At 45.3% G+C, this 20,403-nt stretch overlaps 1 protein-coding gene across 50 annotated transcripts in view; it reads left to right on the top strand.

Moving 5' to 3' along the window:
• Positions 1–20,403, top strand: part of LOC137503854 (titin homolog) — a 1,065,379-nt gene that overhangs the window by 140,168 nt on the left and 904,808 nt on the right. For 49 of the 50 annotated variants that reach the window (XM_068231409.1, XM_068231432.1, XM_068231435.1 and 46 more), the window contains exon 3: positions 12,061–12,102. The exons of the other annotated variant lie outside the window; for it this stretch is intronic. In XM_068231409.1, coding sequence (XP_068087510.1) covers positions 12,061–12,102 — 42 coding nt within the window. The remainder of the gene's footprint in view (positions 1–12,060; positions 12,103–20,403) is intronic. 50 annotated transcript variants of the gene reach the window in all.

The raw sequence follows: 20,403 nt of genomic DNA, 5'->3' as shown, positions 1-20,403 counted from the left end.
TACCACCGGGCACCCGTTCGGGAAACATCTTGCAGCATATGCAATCGACAATGTGACCAATTTTCGTCCCAAAATTGGTTGTATTGTTGGTCGGGCATGCATTTGGCAGCACTGATTTTCCTCCAATTCGATTATAATAATCGAATTGGATGGTCGGTTGCCTGGTGTATGCCCACCTTTACACCAGCTTACGAGTGCTTCAGCTTAAGTGATGGCTTGTAAAAACAAAGTATAGAAATTCCAAACCTTGTTTATTGTCAATAATAATGCTGATAATAACATGAGGGGAGGGGTGTTTGGGACTGTCTGCCTGCAAGCAGATATCTACTGCCAGGGAAATCGTTAATCGACAGCTAGGCAACTGGTAATTTTTAAAAGGAAATAAATATAGCAGCGTCCATAAACCCTCTCATGTAAGGTTCCCTTTTAGTGATGGATGAAGATATACGCTGGCAAACATTCACTCTTCGGTCTTTGTATTTACCACAAAGTTTATGTAAAGTTCACGTTCACCCTATACTTTAATATGGGGCCATTTTTGGACCTGTCACCATAAAGGATGCCTTAGTCCTTAATTGATTTGGAAATTGAAACCCTGTGTGTGTGTGGGGAGGGGTGCATAGGCTTACCGCACCTCCCATGGGCCCAGCATCAGTCTCTGTTCAACTGTAGGTTGGGGGGGGGGGGCGCTTGTTGTTAGCAACTTGGATTAGCAGGGGACAGGGCTTTGGTGCGGGCATATGGAAAACTACTGGGCCTCAAAAACAATCTCACACAGGCACAGATGTTCCTCAAGTATTAGGTAGTCCCCTCCCCAGTTTAGATGGCTAGATTTGCCCCCTTGTTATGTAGTCCCCTCCCAAGTATTTGATAGTTAAATTTACCCCCAGTGTTCTGTAGCCCCCTCTCCCCAGTTAGCTAGATATATCCCCAGTGTTCTGTATCCTCCCTCCCAGGATAGCTAGCTAGATGTGCCCCCAGTGATCTGAAGCCCCCCTCCCCCCCAGGTTAGGAAGCTAGATGTGCCCCCAGTGTTCTGTAGCCCCCCTCCCAAGTTAGGCAGTTAGATGTGCCTCCAGCGTTCTGTAGCCCCCCTCCCAGGTTAGGCAGCTAGATGTGCTCCCAGTGTTCTGTAGCCCCCTCCCAGGTTAGGAAGCTAGATGTGCCCCCAGCATTCTGTAGCCCCCCCCCTCCCAGGTTAGGCAGCTAGATGTGCCCCCAGCGTTCTGTAGCCCCCCTCCCAGGTTAGGCAGCTAGATGTGCTCCCAGTGTTCTGTAGCCCCCTCCCAGGTTAGGCAGCTAGATGTGCCCCCAGCATTCTGTAGCCCCCCCCCTCCCAGGTTAGGCAGCTAGATGTGCCCCCAGCGTTCTGTACCCCCCCTCCCAGGTTAGGCAGCTAGATGTGCCCCCAGCGTTCTGTACCCCCCCTCCCAGGTTAGGCAGCTAGATGTGCCCCCAGTGTTCTGTAGACCCACTCCCAGCTTAGGTAGCTAGATGTGCCCCCCCCCCCCCCCGTAAGCCTTACCACCTCACGTCTGGCATCTTCTATTTCCTTTCAGTTGAGCAGCATGCAGCAGAGAGTTTTTCAGCACAGAGCTGTTCAGAGGAAGCACAACTGGTGTTGTAATGAGAACAGCGCCACCTACTGACAATCTGATTTCATGCTGCTCTGCTGGAAGGGGTGGGGGAGAGAGAGAGAAGAGGCTAGACCCGCGGCCCAGCACAAAACAGCCCACGGACCAGCAGTGGGCCGCGGACCAGGGGTTGGGGACCCCTGAGCTAAAGCATCTGGTGCCTGCTACCACAAATGAGGGCCTCAGTTCATCTCAGCCACTAAGTGGATGATTCAGTAGACCGGGACATTTTATAGCATAGCCTGTTATATTTTTCAGTTCTTTTTTCTGAAATTAATGATTGCTGTTTGCACATATTTTATATTTTTTTTACTTTTATTTTATTAAGTTTTCTTCAAAGAAAGTAATATGCATTCATACCCCTACATCAGGCATGTCCAAAGTGCGGCACAGGGACCAAATGCGGTCCCCAAAGCACTCTAGTCTACAGTTGATAGTTCCATGTAGCTCGCAGGCTGTGACTATGGTGCCACATGCAGCCAGGGGCCACCTTGTGTTGCCACTCTGCCTCCTCTATTGCTCACCTGTACTTTATCAGCCACCACTGAAGTAACAGCCACTGATTAGCAGCTGCCACTGTGCTAACTGCACACAGTATATGAGTTATTTGTCACAGGTATAATGTATCTAACAGCAATCAGCAAAAATTGTGTTTAATTTTGTTCAGCCTCCTAGCACTCTCAAAACTGCTATATGGTCCTTGGCCTAAAAAGTTTGGACACCATTGACCTACACAGATGATAATACCTATCTACTGTTATTTATTGTAATTGAAATTAGCAACTTTGTAAAAATAAGCAGGCCAAACCAGTCTCTATGAATCTTTAAGTCCAACCTGCCACTATGCAGTACCTTCGCTTAGAAATACAGCACTGGTCAAAGTTTCTTTTCTTTAGGTTACCTAATGTTCATCTATTTGAGTATACTAAACATGCTATCATACTTGAACAAACATTCCTATTGAGATTATCCTCATGGAACAGTCACAAGCATTTCATATTTAAAGGAATTATCAACCTTAAGGCCTAGCCCCCCTCCCCTGATCTACTTACCCGTGGCTTCCTCCAGCTCCTTCCCGGCGATATGTCCCACGACGCAGCTGCGGCCTGGTGTCTCCGCCGGTACTGAGGTCGACCTCAAGGTCGGCCTCGTACTGTGCCTGCATGAGCAAGTAAGTATGTTAGTCTCAAAATAGATAGATAGATAGATAGATAGATAGATAGATAAAGATAGATTGATAAATAGGTTTAATTTGAAATAAATTCTAAATTAAAAATACCAGCTGCTTTTACCATATTACTTTGCTTTATCTCTTCCTTAGTTGAAGGATTGTAGTTTATTACTTTTATTCTGAGAAAGGGACTTCTGTCTTTCTAAAAAAATGACAGTAGGATTAATTTCAGCGCAAAATGTAATAGTTTCCAGCATTATCATTTCCCTATTCATATGGAGATAATGAAATGTAAATTTATATTTTAGTGTTCATTTTCATTTGATGTTTGCTACAAATACATTTCTTTCATTACTGGCTTCTCCATACTTTGTTTTTAATTTGATAGTACTGTAGATATGGAAAATGCAAAGATAAATACAAATGTCATTTGTTTGTATCATTAAGCTCGCTAGCAGAGCTCAGCTCAAATCCCAGAAACAGACAATTTATAATTATTTGTCATTAGAATTCTTCTGGCAGTAGCTGCCAAACTGAAAAACTCAAAGTGACCACTATTTTGCATTGACTCATAGCCTGTCTTTTATGTAACATGCTTCTAGCTTCACAAAGCCAGGTAATAACAATGCTAATACAGTAGTCGTTTTTTCAATCATGTTAGCAGATTTAAATTTAGAGATAGCTATAAACAAACATTTATGAAATGGTTCATGGGACTGAAGGAGTTAAAAAGTATTCCATAAAGATTTCTAATAACTCAAAACGATCATGTTGACTGAAGTTTCACTACACGCTAACAACCATTCTGTTCTGTTGCAATGTGGAATGGCAGAGGGCTGACGGAGGGGTGCAGATATGACATTACACAGTGGACAGGGCGAGCAGCAAGGACAGAGCTATTGGCCAATGGCCATCGCTCGGCTGAGTTGATCCACCAAACAAATCACTGGTGGGATAGCGGGGGCTGCTGCACACACATCAGATTATCAGCAGAGATGTTTGTTCCCTGGAGTTATTCAAATCCAGACTGAAAAGCAACCTGTTCAGCCGGGCATTTCCAGACTTATAGAATTCTTCCTCTGTACCACGACTTACCAATCAACCCAATTTCTTGATATTCTAACACAACTTGCTTTTACAGAGCCTGTTTGGCCACATTATTTAGTTTATGAATACTGCTTGCAATTGACCTCACCTGATTTTGTGTGGCACAAGACATCACTGGTTGCTACCCATCTCCCTTCAGTTTAAATGAATAGGGACACTTGGCTATGTTGGGATGGACATGCTAATTCAGCCTGAATTTCTGGCACACCAGCTGTTAAATTAGATGTTAATATCTTTGACTTGCATGCAAATTTAATTCAAGATTGCATGCAGCTTGAAACTAGCACAATCCAAGTCACCATCAGTTGCATTTAACTGACTATGTTCCAGGCTGCCTGCATTTCACATTTTCTTCCGAGTCAGAACAATTATCATCTCATTGATAATTTTATTGCCTGCCTATACTTATACCTATCCTTAGAGTTGTAGAGATTTCATCCACAAAACCATATAAACTGTTATTCCTGCGGGTTTTTTCCAGAACACAAAGGATATCAATTCCATAATGTTTATTCAGTTAATAACATGCTTTGTCAACTACTGTCCATTATTTTGTATTCAGTCTTGCTACTCCTAATAGTTGTTTTATTGATAACCATTACAAACTTCAAAGCATCTCTGGCAATAGTTAATGTATCCCCTTTAAGCTATGCCACTCAGCAAGCCTTAATTAAATTACAAAGTGCTGGAAAGAAGGTAAGACAGTTGTTATCCACTTGACAAAGACTGCCCACCAGACATGTTTAAAGTACAGCTGACAGCTGCAAGAGCAATTGCTATGATGAATATCAACACATCCCTGATATGTTTCTATTGAACCATTACAGTTTAATCTGAATCTACAATGGTTGATCAGATATTTGCTGAATGTTTACTGTAACAAAAGTACATTTACAGTCTCTTATATAATTGTTATATAAGTGTAGCATTTGCTGTAAATGTACAGTGATGTTTTAGATTTTTTTTTCTCTTTTATTCATTCATTAATTTTTCCATTTGTCAGTTTGATTAACAAGCTCTATGAAGTTAAGATTCCTGTTTTGTCCAGTTTTACTACTTCATAACAAGATGAGGAATTGATATAGTGCTTAGCTATCATCAGTAATCAGGTCAGGACAGGAGACTTTGCACCTGTAATAGTGGAGGTTGTACTTTTGTAGTTAAAGGGACACTTAAGTAAAAAAAAAATGGGTTTTACTCACCTAGGGCTTCCAATAGCCCCCTGTAGCTCTCCGGTGCCCTCGCCATCTCCCTCCAATCCTCCTGGCCCCGCTGGCAGCTACTTCCTGTTTCGGAGACAGGAGCTGACAGGCTGGGGACGCGAGTGATTCTTCGCGTTCCCAGACACATTCGCACTCTCTATGCTGCTATATGGTATATGATATATGCTATAGCAGCATAGATGGCGCTATTGTGGCCAGGAACACGAAGAATCACTCGCGTCCCCAGCCTGTCAGCTCCTGTCGCCGAAACAGGAAGTGGCTGCCGGCGGGGCCAGGAGGATCGGTGGGAGACGGCGGGGGCACTGCAGGGGGCTATTGGAAGCCCCAGGTGAGTAAAACTCATTTTTTTTTACTTAAGTGTCCCTTTAAGCAAAAAGCTGCCTTTACTTACAAACTTTGCCAGTGAAACTAGCAAGTGTAAATATATATATATATATATATATATATATATATATATATATATATATATATATATATATATATATATATATATATATATATATATCTTTGGCTGGATAGTGTAATGGTTAAGGGCGCTGCCTCTGACACAGGGGACCTGGGTTCGAATCTGCCTGTTCAGTAAGCCAGCACCTATTCAGTAAGGAGTTCTTTGGGCGAGACTCCACTGCTACTGCCTACTGAGTGCGCTCTAGTGGCTTTCTCATAAGTGCGTTTGAGTCCGACAGGAGAAAAGCACTATACAAAAAAGGAAATATATAAATATATATATATATATATATATATATATATATATATATATCACACACACACTCTCACTCACTCACTCTGGTTAGATTTACATGCACTGTCTGTGCACATACATTTTACCACCTTCGGTGAATATGGCATCTTTGAATCTGCAGCCGGGCTCCCCATTGGTCCGCTGCCTGAACCAATAAAATGGCTCAGACAGCGGACCAATGGGGAGTCCGGCTGCAGATTCAAAGATGCTTTGCCCGGGCTCCTTCTATGCGGACAGTAATTACAGTGTTAGATACACTGTAATTACGTGATGGATTTTGCGGCGAGAGGCGGCGGGTGATCGGCGGCGGTATGTATGACGGGGAGCCTTTGCAGAGCTGTGCGGGGGCTTCTAAACTGTGCGGCGACCCGACGGGGAGCTCTGGGGGTCTCTTTATTAAAGGAGACCCCCAGATGCTGCGGCGGAAGATGTCGGCGATGTTCGGCGGGCGAGCGCGCATGTGTGGGGAGTGAGGCCGTGGTGCTGATGAACAGCATCACAGCGTAAACCTCACTCCCCATCGCTCGGTAAAAGGGAGCATCGCTCAGGCTTTCACCTGAGTAATGCTCCCTAACGATCGGCCATCGCGCGAAGGATATGGGCAATAGGATTTGCCGGTAATCCTCGCGCGATGGCAAGGTGATAAGTAGCTCGCATCTGCAAGCTACTTATCACCTTGAATAGGATATGGCCCAAAGTGTTTTACAATAATCGGTACACAGCAACAAGTTCTCCAATATTAACACAAATGTAATTTCCTAGCTTATCTTCTACACTACATTCCCATAGTCCCCTCCCGCCCCCGAAATAAGAAGGGCAGGGTTCTCGCTATCTAGGCAGATTTTATTAACCACTTGAGGACTGTGGGCTCTACCCCCCTTAAGGACCAGGCACTTTTTTTCCATTCAGACCACTGCAGCTTTCACGGTTTATTGCTCGCTCATACAACCTACCACCTAAATGAATTTTGGCTCCTTTTCTTGTCACTAATAAAGCTTTCTTTTGGTGCTATTTGATTGCTGCTGCAATTTTTACTTTTTATTATATTCATCAAAAAAGACATGAATTTTGTCAAAAAAATTATTTTTTTAACTTTCTGTGCTGACATTTTTTAAATAAAGTAAAATTTCTGTATACATGCAGCACAAAAAATGTGGACAAACATGTTTTTGATAAAAAAAAAACCATTTAGCCTATATTTATTGGTTTGGGTAAAAGTTATAGCGTTTACAAACTATGGTGCAAAAAGTGAATTTTCCCATTTTCAAGCATCTCTGACTTTTCTGACCACCTGTCATGTTTCATGAGGGGCTAGAATTCCAGGATAGTATAAATACCCCCCAAATGACCCCATTTTGGAAAGAAGACATCCCAAAGTATTCACTGAGAGGCATAGTGAGTTCATAGAATATATTATTTTTTGTCACAAGTTAGCGGAAAATGACAGTTTGTGACAAGAAAAAAAAAAAGTTTCCATTTCTGCCACGGACTCACCATGCCCCTCTCTGAATACCTTGAAGTGTCTACTTTCCAAAATGGGGTCATTTGTGCGGTGTGTTTACTGTCCTGGCATTTTGGGGGGTGCTAATTTGTATTCACCCCTGTAAAGCCTAAAGGTGCTCATTGGACTTTGGGCCCCTTAGCGTAGTTAGGCTGCAAAAAAGTGCCACACATGTGGTATTGCCGTACTCAGGAGAAGTAGTATAATGTGTTTTGGGGTGTATTTTTACACATACCCATGCTGGGTGGGAGAAATATCTCTGTAAATAACAATTGTTTGATTTTTTTTACACACAATTGTCCATTTACAGAGATATTTCTCCCACTCAGCATGGGTATGTGTAAAAATACACCCCAAAACACATTATACTACTTCTCCTGAGTACGGCGATACCACATGTGTGGCACTTTTTTGCACCCTAACTGCGCTAAGGGGCCCAAAGTCCAATGAGTACCTTTAGGATTTCACAGGTCATTTTTGTTTCAAGACTACTCCTCACGGTTTAGGGCCCCTAAAATGCCAGGGCAGTATAGGAACCCCACTAATGACCCCATTTTAGAAAGAAGACACCCCAAGGTATTCTATTAGGAGTATGGTGAGTTCATAGAAGATTTTATTTTTGTCACAAGTTAGCGGAAATTGATTTTATTTGTTTTTTTTTCACAAAGTGTCATTTTCCGCTAACTTGTGACAAAAAATAAAATCTTCTATGAACTCACCATACTCCTAACGGTATACCTTTGGGTGTCTTCTTTCTAGAATGGGGTCATTTGTGGGGTTCCTATACTGCCCTGGCATTTTAGGGGCCCTAAAGGGGCAGATTAGGGTCTGATCTGATGGGTAACAGTGACAGGTGGTGATAGGGGGTAATTGATGGGTGATTGATGGGTAATTAGTGGGTGTTTAGGGTAGAGAATAGATGTAAACAATGCACTTGGGAGGTGATCTGACATCGGATCTGCAGGCGATTTATTGGTGTGGGTGGGTGATCAGATTGCCCGCAAGGGGCAGATTAGGGGCTGTTTGATGGGTGGCAGTGACAGGGGGTGATTTATGGGTGATTGACGGGTGATTGACAGGTGATTGACAGGTGATCAGGGGGATAGATGCATACAGTACACGGAGTGGGGGGGTCTGGGGAGAATCTGAGGGGTGGGGGTGATCAGGAGGGCGCAGGGGGCAGTTTAGGGCATAAAAAATAAATATAAATATAAAAAAAAATAGCGTTGACAGATAGTGACAGGTAGTGATTGATGGGTGATTAGGGGGGTGATTGGGTGCAAACAGTGGTTTGGGGGGTGGGAAGGGGGGGGTCTGAGGGGTGCTGTGGGCGATCAGGGGGCAGGGGGGGAAATCAGTGTGCTTGGGTGCAGAATAGGGTGGCTGCAGCCTGCCCTGGTGGTCCCTCGGACACTGGGACCACCAGGGCAGGAGGCAGCCTGCATAATACACTTTGTATACATTACAAAGTGTATTATACACTTTGTATGCGGCGATCCGGGTGCTAGTAACCCGCCGGCGCTTCCGAACGGCCGGCGGGTTACAGCGCGATGGGGGCGGAGCCAGTCGCCGGCGGCCGATCGCGTCACGAATGACGCAATCTCGCCGCCCATGCCCGTAAAAGGACCGCCGCCATTTGTCTATACGGCGGTCCTTGCGGGGTCCACTTCCCGGCCGCCAATTGTATGTACGGCGGTCGGGAAGTGGTTAAAGCTACCTGCGAGTTGATTTATATATCCCTTGCTCCAGTAAATCTTATTACTCCATCCATCCTCCATCATTCACTTCCACACTCATGACTACACAATCAAGAAAAAAAGAGAAAAGAAAATCACCCCCCCCCCCCACCACTCCCCGCTCCTCCTCAGTAACCAATCCTGTGTGTTATGTCCAGTAGTCCAACGCATAGTAGGCCTAAAGTGCTTTAAAACATCTTGCATGTGTATACATCATTCAGGGCGTGTAATTAGAGTACTGCTTCACACTAACACACCAAACGCACTGTGTAATGCACCGCAAACAGCTGTTTGCATAGTGACGGCCATGCTGGACTGGTGTGCACCATGGCGAGAGTGCAGGCCGTGGCGGTTTTCAAGCCCAGGCTGTGGTAGCTCAATGATAGAACAACAGTGACTGTCCAGCTGATCAAATTTGGTCTGTCCACAATGAAGCAACAACCTTATTATCTTCTTGTATGTAGGTAGGCATAGGTAGGTGCCCCAGTATAGGTAGGTAGGCATAGGTAGGTGTCCCAGTATTGGTAGATAGGCATAGGTAAGTGTCCCAGTATAGGTTGGTAGGCATAGGTAGGTGCCCCAGTAGTTAGCTAGGCATAGGTAGGAGTCCCAGTATAGGTAGGTAGGCATATGTAGGTGCCCTAGTGTAGGTAGGTAGGCATAGGTAGGTGTCCCCGTATAGGTAAGTAGGTGCCCCAGTAGTTAGGTAGGCACAGGTAGGTGTTCCAGTATAGATAGTTAGGCAGGGCCTGGCTGGCACAGTTATAGCAATTACCAAGGTCCAGCTGCAACAGATAGGGCTGTATAATGCAGTGTCAGTGGGCAACGCAAAAAAAAAAACACATCAGGAGAACATTAGCTCTCAAAAGAGCTGTTGAGAGGTGCTATTTTAGCAATAACAATCAGCCAGGAGCAAGATAACAAGCCTACAAGAGCCTAACTAATCTTTCCCTATGAGAGTCTGCCAGCAGCTGTCCCTTCACTAATTACTGCAGGTACACGAGTGAGTGTAATAGCCAGCACTGCCTGCCTTTTATAAGGGGGGGGAGTGGCTCCAGGAGAGAGTGTAGCCTAATTTCCTACAATGTGCCTGCTGACTGTGATGTAGAGGGTCAAAGTTGACCCTAATGACGCACTATGGGGGCAAACCAAACTTCCGCAAAAGTTCGCCTTCACTGGCGAACGCGAACCACCGGAAGTTCGCCTGGAACCGTTTGTCGGCAAACCGTTCGGACCATCTCTAGTGGAGATCGATGTTTTCTATGAAAACGATATCATTTTTTCCCGTTGTGTATCAGTAACAGTAAAATGGCAGTTTAACTCCTCCTGCCACCTAATTCTATATGGACCTGTATTATCCCCTTTATTATTTATTAGGTTGTATATTGCTGTCTTATCTACTAATGCTTCTGCCCTGCCCCCAATGAACCTTGTTCTTCCATCTTGTCTGATCAATAATTAACCACTTCAGCCTACAGTGTTGTTCATCTTATGCATCCGAGCAACTTTCACCTCCCATTCATTCGCCAATAACTTTATAACTACTTATCACAATTAATTGATCTATATCTTGTTTTTTTCTGCCACTAATTAGGCTTTCTTTGGGTGGTACATTTTGCTAAGAATTTTTTTTTTCTAAATCCATTTTAACAGGAAGCTTAAGAAAGACATGGAAAAAAAACATTATTTCTCAGATTTTGGCCATTATAATTTGAAAGTTATACATGCTACTGTAATTAAAACTCATGTATTGTATTTGCCAATTTGTCCCGGTTATTACACCATTTAAATGATGTCCATATCACAATTTATGGTGCCAATATTTTATTTAGAAATAAAGGTGCATTCTTTCAATTTGCATCCATCACTATTTACAAGCTTATAATTTTAAAAAAAATATAATAATATATTCTCTTGACATGCATATTTCAAAAGTTCAGATACATTTTTTTGTAACACTCTATCAATGAGACATTTTAGAAGAATCAATTCCCAGCAGATTGATTGAATCTGCCAGGAATCAAATGGGAAAAGTAAGAAGTGTATGGGCACCTTTATGGTGGCCATACATCAATTTTAGTGGTTTGTGCTTGCAGCGCTGGGTCCCTGGTTCGAATCCCAGGCAGGTCAACATCTGCAAGGAGTTTGTATGTTCTCCCCGTGTCTGTGCGGGTTTCCTCCAGGCACTCCAGTTTCCTACCACATCCCAAAAACATACAGATAAGTTAATTGACTTTCTCTTAAATTGGCCATATACTATGATACATACACTACACAATACATACATAGACATATGACTATGGTAGGGATTAGATTGTGAGCCCCTCTGAGGGACAATTAGTGAGAAGACAATATACTCTGTACAGTATAGTGTAATATATAAATACTAAAGTAAATAAATAAAATAAATTGGATTTTACACCATGTCTTATCAGACATTTAAAAAAAAATTCTACAAAACAATTTGACTTTTGTCAATCAACAGAGACATTTAATTTGATAATTGGAAAAGTCAAAACATCTGGCTATATTGTGTTGGCCACCTTTATTTTAAATAAGCTTGGGCATTTGTAATTACACCACAAAATGTCAGTAATATTTTTTATTTTTTTTTAATGTGTGTGTGTGTGTTGTGGACTTGATTGTTTGTGGCTGGCTATTTGTATTTATGTGTCAATAAAATGCAATATGAAATGCAGGAAAGCATGGCATTTATTGCACCAGTTATCTTTAGCTGCTGTGAACTACTGTACATCTGCCAAACTCCCAAGCAAGCAAGCAAATGACTTGGCTTGAAGGTTGGTGCACAGCTATTTGACACATAGATATGCTTTTCCACTGCTATAATACACATAGCTGTAGATCACAGGGCAAAGTGCTAACATGTTTCCTTTATTTTTTTTTCATTGTCATCTCTCTGAATGCTCCTACCTTCATCATCAATAGCCACGTATTCCCAGTACTGTGATGATCCCTGTTTACCACCTGGTAAAGACACTCTGCCTGCAGTGTTGCTTTTCTATTACTAATCCTATGTGCTTTCATGTCCTGATCTAGTAATAGACATTTGTCTATTTAGCATGTACTAATTTTTCTGGCTGTATGGACTCACATACTAATCCATTTGCTGTGTTCTTTTTCTCACAAAGCAGTAATCTACATACATTTACAAAAAGCTGGGCTGTTAAAACATTTTAAGGGTTGATCCACTCAAAACTGATATAGACATCGGTGGGTTAGTCACTTAATGAATTTATGTATACTGTAGGCTTTCCAATAGTTATTCTTTAGCATTATGCAGTGTTCCACACTTCTGTTCTTCCCAAATCTGTCTTTACTATAATGTGACAAGACAAGACAAGACAAATAACATTTATATTGCGCTTTTCTCCTTGCGGACTCAAAGCGCCAGAGCAGAGCAGCAGCCACTAGGGCGCGCTCTATTGGCAGTAGCAGTGTAAGGGAGACTTGCCAAAGGTCTCCTACTGAATTAGTGCTGGCTTACTGAACAGGCAGAGCCGAGATTCGAACCCTGGTCTCCTGTGTCAGAGGCAGAGCCCTTAACCATTACACCATCAGCCAAATGTGCAATAAAGAAAAATTCCACCAGGGTCAGGTAGAACCTTATTCAATGACACCTGCACTGAGGCTGCCATATTTATCTCCTTTCAAACAATACCATCTGCTGATCATCTGTCTCTAATACTCTTAGCCATAGACTCTGAACAAGAATGCATATCTGATGTTTCTGTCTTAAAGCTGATCTCCAGCCTAAATTTAAAAGCCAGCAGCCTTCCTGTAACAGAAAGTTATAGTTACCTGCGCGCCTTGTCCCTCAAAGTCGTCCCGAAGACCCTCCTCCCTCCCCACCCAGAGAAAAATGCCAAGATGTTGACTCTAGTAAACTCCATTAACTAGTGGCTGGATGGTGTACTGGTTAAGGGCTCTGCCTTTGACATGGGAGACCAAGGCTCAAATCCTGGCTAGGATCACTACCTATTCAGTAACAAGTCCTTGGGCAAGACTTTCTAACACTACAGGGTGGCCTCTTGAGAGTCCCATTAGTGGCTGCTGCTCTTGAGCGCTTTGAGTCCAACAGAAGAAAATCGCCATATAAATGCTAGGATTATTTTAGCGTTTGTGTTCGGGCAGGTGGGGCCACGCACCAGAACTTGGGTGATTCGGGATCTTCGGGATGGCTTAGAGAGATGAGACAGCACAGGTAACTATATAATTTTCCTTTACAGGAAGGCTGATAGATTTTAACTATTTAAGGACCTTAGTGATGGAAATCTGCGCCCTGTTTTGATGTCTACCTGACTGCCAGGGTGTAGATTTCAATCCACTGACACCATGCATTCTTGTGGCTTTTGACGCTCCTGACAATTACCGCTGTCTCCCCGCCACAGCTCACTTGCTCTTCCATGTCTTAGACGGCAAAGCCCTGTGAGCAGGTCAGGAGCTGATTTAATTGGCTACTAACCCTGTCTATCAAATTAAGCCGCTCCCATTGGCTTACATTTATAGGCAGAGTCAGGAGCCAAATACATCGGCTCCTGACCGACTCTCAAGAACTCTGCTGTCATAGAGACGGCAGAGTGGGTGGACCAGGTTCTCGATGTGCAGCAGTGACAGAGATTGCGGTGGGTATGTGCAGTGATTTGTCGGTATTCGCCACTATTCCGCTGTTTCTGGTACTTAAGTGGTTAAATTTAGGCTTGGGATCCGCTTTAAAGAGACTCTGAAGTCTCCCTAAAATGAGGTTTTTATTTTAAAAACCTCATTAACATATAGTGAAGGAAGACTGAGAGGGGCGGGGGAGGGGCTGCCTCTATGCAGAAGTTGCCTGCGTGTACCTCCGTGAGTATGGGGTGATCGAGGGGGGTTTCAGCTGCGGTTCTGCTGCATTTTAAGTGGTACAATAATGGTAATGAGGTTTTTAAACTAAAAACCTAATTTTAGGGAGACTTCAGAGTCTCTTTAAGTCTGACTGGATTAGTTACATGCTTGTTTCATGTGTTATCCAGATACTACTGTAGCTCAAGATATCAGCAGGATTGCCAGGCAACTGGTATTGTTTAACCACTTCCTGTAAACCTGTCATTTTAAAACAATCTGTTTTGCAGGAGAGAGGATTGCGATACACCCGCGGGAGCCACAGGGGGAGCACGCACATACATGCACCGCCTAAAGGCCCCTTTATGCTGCCTTTAGGTGGTCGCTAAGTGGTTAAAAGGAAATATATATGGCAGCCTCGATATCCCTCTCAGTTCAGGTGTCCATTAAGAGCTCTAAGTCAGTGGTCAAACTGTGGAACTGTTAGCATTTCAAAGTAATCATAGAGGAAATGCCATGTGAGCACCCACCTAAAATACGTCATTTCAGTTTTGGATGAACTGGCCCTTTAAATAACTGCTATTGTGAGTAAAGATTGCTGTTTGTTTGCATGCTGCTATGAACTTCAGGTACAGTATAAAATGAGATGTCAGACCATTGTCAGTTATTGGATAACATATTAAAACTGTGTTGCCAAGAGCAGATCTGCAATAACCCCAGGTGACCACTCGTAGTTCTGTCAGGAGCAGTCAGCCTAAGCAGAATAATTTTCCCATTTATATAATAGAGATTTCAACCTTCAAATGACTTCTAGCAACTTGAAAACTTTGTTATAATTGTTGTTTTCCTTTGTTTGAGGCTTTTGTATTCTAGTTCCCTGTGTCATTTAGCCATGGTTTTACTTTGCACTACTTTGTATTTCCAAGGAAACCACCTCTGCTCCTTCCACTCCATGTCTTCAGTTTAACTTAAGATAAAAAGCTTCCTCACATAAAAAGGGATTCTGAATGAATGTAAATGATTAAAATCCAGCTCATTGTTAAGAAATATGAAACTTCTGTATAAATAAATGAAGATATTAGAGCACCTAACCCCTCAACCCTTGACCCCCCCCCCCTTCCCTCTCAGCAAACCCCTTCCCAAATACCTGACTCTAACCCCTCTCCCATGGCAAATCCCTACCTAAACTCCTAGCCCTAAACCTTCATCCCAAAACAATCCCTTTACTAAACACCTAACCCTAATCCCTCTTCCAAAGCCAGCCCCTAAACACCTAGCCATAAACATTTATCCCAAAATAATCCCCTGACTAATCACCTAACTCTAACCCCTATCCCAAAGCAAGTCCCTACCTAAACACCTAACCTTCCCAAAGCAATCCCTTTCCTAAACAGCTAACCTCTCTCTGGCTATTAGCTGTATCCTCTAATTATTGTATCTTCTACTACTTACCGTCCTAAAACTAGAGATGGCTCGAACCTCCGATTTTCGGTAAGGCAAGTCCTGGACTCTGTTGGTGGTGGTGGAGAAGGCAGTCAAGCGGCCTGCAGGCAGAGATGCTGTGAGGGGACCGACTTAGTCTTGGGGCAGGCAGCCAGTCACACGGCGTGCAGGCAGAGATGCTGTGCGTGGGGACTGACTTAGTCTTTGGGCGGGCAGTAACTCTCCGGGATCCATGCCTCCTTCATTTTGATAAAGGTGAGGTACTGAACACTTTTGTGACCTAGGCGACTCCTCTTCTCAGTGACAATGCCTCCAGCTGCACTGAAGGTCTTTTCTGACAGGACACTTGAAGCAGGGCAAGACAGATGTTGGATGGCAAATTGTGACAGCTCTGGCCACAGGTCAAGCCTGAGTCCAGGGGTTCATCGCTGATCACAGTGTCTACATCCACACTTAAGGCCAGGTAGTCGGCTACCTGCCGATCCAGGCATTGGTGTAGTCGGCTACCTGCCGATCCAGGCATTGGTGGAGGGTGGATCTCGAAGCGCTAAGGTGAAGCGCTGGACCAAAGAATGTCCGCATGTCCGACATCACCATGAGATCACTAGAGCGTCCTGTCCTTGCCTGCGTGGACATGGGAGAAGGTTTACTGGATGTGGTACCTTTATTTTGTTGTGCTGTGACATCACCCTTAAACACACTGTAAAGCATAGCTGCCAGCTTGGTCTGCATGTGCAGCATCCTTTCTGCCTTCAGGTGAGTTGGTAACATGTCCGCCACTTTGTCCCTTTACTGAGGGTCTAGTAGCATGACCACCCAATACAGCTCATTCCCCTTGAGTTTTTTATACAGGGGTCCCTCAACAGGATGGAAAGCATGAAAGACGCCATCTGCACAAAGTTGGATCCAGACGTACTATCCAACTCCTCTTGCTCTACCTCAGTGATGTCAGGTAAGTTCTCCTCCTCCCCCCAGCCACAAACAATACCAGGGGAGCGTTGAGCAGCACAAGCCCCCTGCGACGCCTGCTGTGGTTGTTCTTCTGCTTGCTTTGGTCTTCTGCTGCCTCCTCCTCAAAAAAACCCCACTTTCCTCATCATCTGAACCCTCTTCCCAATCCCCACACGACTCTTCCTCCTCCTCTTTCTCCTCCCCCCTCTGTGCTGCCGCAGGTGTTGAAGAAACATCTGGTTCTGATGAGAATTGATCCCACAACTCTTCCTCCTGTAACTGTTCCTGTTCACGCTCATCCACAGCTTGATCCACCACTCTATGCATGGCACACTCCGGGAAGAAGGCATACAGGATCAAGTCGCTGATGGCACCTTCACTGCGACTCACCATGTTTGTAACCTCCTGAAACGGCCGCATGAGCCTGCAGGCATTTCGCATGAGTGTCCAGTTCTTTGGCCAGAACATCCCCTTCTCCCCAGAGCATGTCCTTCTACTGTAGTTGTAGGGATACTGGGTGATGGCTTTCTCCTGCTCTAGAAGGCGGTCGAACATCAGGAGGGTCTAATTCCAGCAAGTCGGTCTATAGCAAATCAAGCGATTCACCGGCAAGTTGTTTCTCCGCTGAATATCGACCAAGCATGCCATGGCCGTGTAAGACCGCCTAAAATGTCCACACAACTTCCTGGCCTGCTTCAGGACGTCCTGTAAGCCTGGATACTTACACACAAATCTCTGGATTATGAGATTGAGCACATGTGCCATGCAGGGTACATGTGTCAACTTTCCCAAATTAAAAGCCGAAATGAGATTGCTGCTGTTGTCACACACCACAAATCCAATCTCCAGTTGGTGCAGGGTCAGCCACTGATCCACCTGTTTATTCAGAGCAGCCAGGAGAGCTTCTCCAGTGTGACTCTCCGCTTTGTGGCAAGACATGTCTCAGATGGCGTGACTCTATCGTACCTGGCATGCAGCATAGGCCCTGGGGAGCTGGGGCTGTGTAGCTGGAGAGGAGATCGCAGCACCAGTAGAGTTGCACTGCCACTAAGCCGAGGAGGAGGAGGATGACAGTGAAAAGGATGTAGCAGGAGGAGTAGGTGGAGAAGGAGAGGAGGTGGCAGCATGCCTGCCTGCAAGCCGTGGAGGTGTCACAACTAGGTCCGCTGCACAGCCACGTACTCCCTGCTTGCCATCGGTCACTGGGTTGACCCAATGGGCTGTGTAAGTAATGTACCTGCCCGGACCGTGCTTGGCAGACCAGGCATCCATGGTCAGATGGACCCTTGACCCAACGCTGTGTGCCAGAGATAACACCAATTGCCTTTCTATTTCATGGTACAGTTTGGGTATCTCCTTTGTTGAGAAATAATTGCGGCCTGGTATCTTCCACTGCGGTGTCCCAATGACCAAACATTTTCGGAAGGCCTCAGAGTCCACCAGCTGGTATGGTAACAGCTGGCGGGATAACAGTTCTGCCAAGCCAGCTGTCAGACACCAGGCAAGGGGGTGACTGGCAGACATTGGCTTCTTCCGCTCAAAGATTTCCCTCACGGACACCTGGCTACTGCTGTGGGCAGAGAAGCAGGAGCCGCTCAAGGTGAGAGGCGGAGTGGAGGAGGGATGCTGTGATTGTGAAGGTGCAAGGGAGAAAGTGGCTGAAATTATGCACCTGAAGGAGGAAGAGGAGAAGGAGGGTGGCTTTGCTTTTGTGTGCTGATTTTGCTCAGGTCGTCTTACCATCCAGTTTGTGCCTTTTCTGCATGTGCCTGTGTAAGGCAGTTGTCCCTACATGGGTGTTGGCCTTTCCATGGGTTGATTTTTTATGGCAGAGAGTACAGATGGCATTGCTCTGATCTTTGGCATACACACAAAAAATGTTCAAACCGCTGAGCCCCCCTGTGGTGTGGGCACTATGGTGGCATCAGCAGCTGAGCTGATGTTGAAGGGCATGTTGGCTGGCCATAGGTGGCGATACATGGCACTGGACACTGCCACCAGCTGTTTCTGATGACGAGCTCCCCCTGCTTCTTTCAGGAACTCGTCTCCTCCTACTCCTCTCTGACTTCCCCTCTGAACTGTCCCCCTGTTCATCTCCTATATTGAAAACCCACGTGGCATCCGTATCATCATAATCATCATAATCATCCTCCCCAGCTTCTCTTGTATCAAACACCTTCAAAACTGCACCAACAGCAGGTACTGAATCCTCCTCCTCCTCACACGTTACGTCCATAGTGTCACCTAACTCAGACGTATGAGGTGGTGTAACTTACTTAGCTCCTTCGTCTTGTTGTAACAATAATGGCTGTGAATCAGTGATTTCCCCACCAAATAACTCCTGCGAAGTGTCAAATGTAGCGGATGTGGTACTTAGAGTAGCGCTGGTGGCTGGTAAAGATGAGGTGTTCTGTTAAATAGTCAACCACGTCCTGACAATCTTGGGAGTTGATGGGACATGCCTTCTTCTGAGCACTGTACTTTGGTCTAGGGCCACACAAAATCACGTCAGCACGACCTCGAACAGACCTGCAGGGTGGCCTGCCTCTGCCTGTTGTTTTGTCCATATTGGGGGGGGATGAAGTGAAAGGTATGCACTGACTTGACTAATACAATGTGCAGTCACACAGGTGCAGTGAAAAGTATGCAGTGACTGGTATTACAATACAATGTGTAGCTGTCACACAGGTGCAGTTAACAGGTATGCACGGACAGGTATACTAAACAGCGTGCGGTCACACAGGTGCAGTGAACAGGTATGCAGGGATTGGTATTACAAATGTGCAGCTGTCACAAACAGGTACCATGAACAGGTGCAGTGATTGGTGGTATATTACACTGCTTGCAGGCACGTAGGTGCACTGAACAAGTTACAGGTATGCACTGCAGTGATTGGTATTACAAATGTGCAGGTGTCACACACACACACACAGGTACCGTGAACAGGTGCAATGACTGGTGGTATTAACAATGCGTGCGCTCACGTAGGTAGGAAGGTAGGTGCACTGAACAGTGAACAGGTGCAGTGATTGGGATTACAAATGTGCAGCTGCCTGTCACACACACAGGTAGTCACTGAATGTGCTGGGCCTGGCAGTGGCACAGTATGAATTACCACCAAAGGCCAGCTGCGACTGACTGACAGGGCTGTGTATAATACAAGAGGGCCACACAAAAAAAAAAAAAATAGATCACAAAAACAAGATTAGCTCTCAAAATAGCTGTTGAGGGGTGTTTTTTTAGCAATAAGAATCAGCAAGGAGCAAGCTAACAAGCCTTCAAGAGCCTAACTAAGCTTTCCCTATAGCTCTCTCTGCAGCAGCTCTCCCTTCTCTAATTACTGCAGGCACACGAGTGAGTGAAATGCCTGATGCTGCCTGCCTTTTATAAGGGGGGGGGGGGGGCTCCAGAAGGGAGTGTAGCCTGATAGGCTACAATGTGCCTGCTGACTGTGAAATGCCTGATGCTGCCTGCCTTTTATAGGGGGCAGGGGGCTCCAGGAGGGAGTGTAGCCTGATTGGCTACAATGTGCCTGCTGACTGTGATGTGGAGGGTCGAAGTTGACCCTAATGATGTAGTATAGGGGCGGACCGAACTTCCGAAAAAGTTCTCCGCGATCGTGAACCACGGAAGTTCGCCAGGTTCCCGTTCGCCGGCGAGCCATTCGGGCCATCTCTACCTAAAACGAATTTAACCTCCTTGCCGGTCTAAAAAATCCGGCAAGGTGGCAGCGCCGCACTTTTTTTAAATTTTTTTTTTTTTAAATCATGTAGCGAGCCCAGGGCTCGCTACATGATAGCCGCTGAGCGGCGGCATCCCCCCACCCACTCCAATCGCCTTCGGCGATCAGAGTATGCAGGAAATCCCGTTGAGAACGGGATTTCCTGCAGGCTTCCCCGGTCGCCATGGCGACCGGGCGGGATGATGTCACCAACGTCATGGACGTCGTGACATCAGAGGGAATTAAGATCCGCCCCTTAGCGCTGCCTGGCACTGATTGGCCAGGCTGCGCAGGGGTCTGGGGCGGGGGGGCGGCTCGGCGCGGCGGGTAGCGGCGAA

The sequence above is a fragment of the Hyperolius riggenbachi genome, chromosome 4 (assembly GCF_040937935.1).
Source record: "Hyperolius riggenbachi isolate aHypRig1 chromosome 4, aHypRig1.pri, whole genome shotgun sequence".
Taxonomy (NCBI): domain Eukaryota; kingdom Metazoa; phylum Chordata; class Amphibia; order Anura; family Hyperoliidae; genus Hyperolius; species Hyperolius riggenbachi.
Note: the sequence above shows the minus strand (reverse complement) of the source record. Positions and strands in the feature narration are given on the sequence as shown.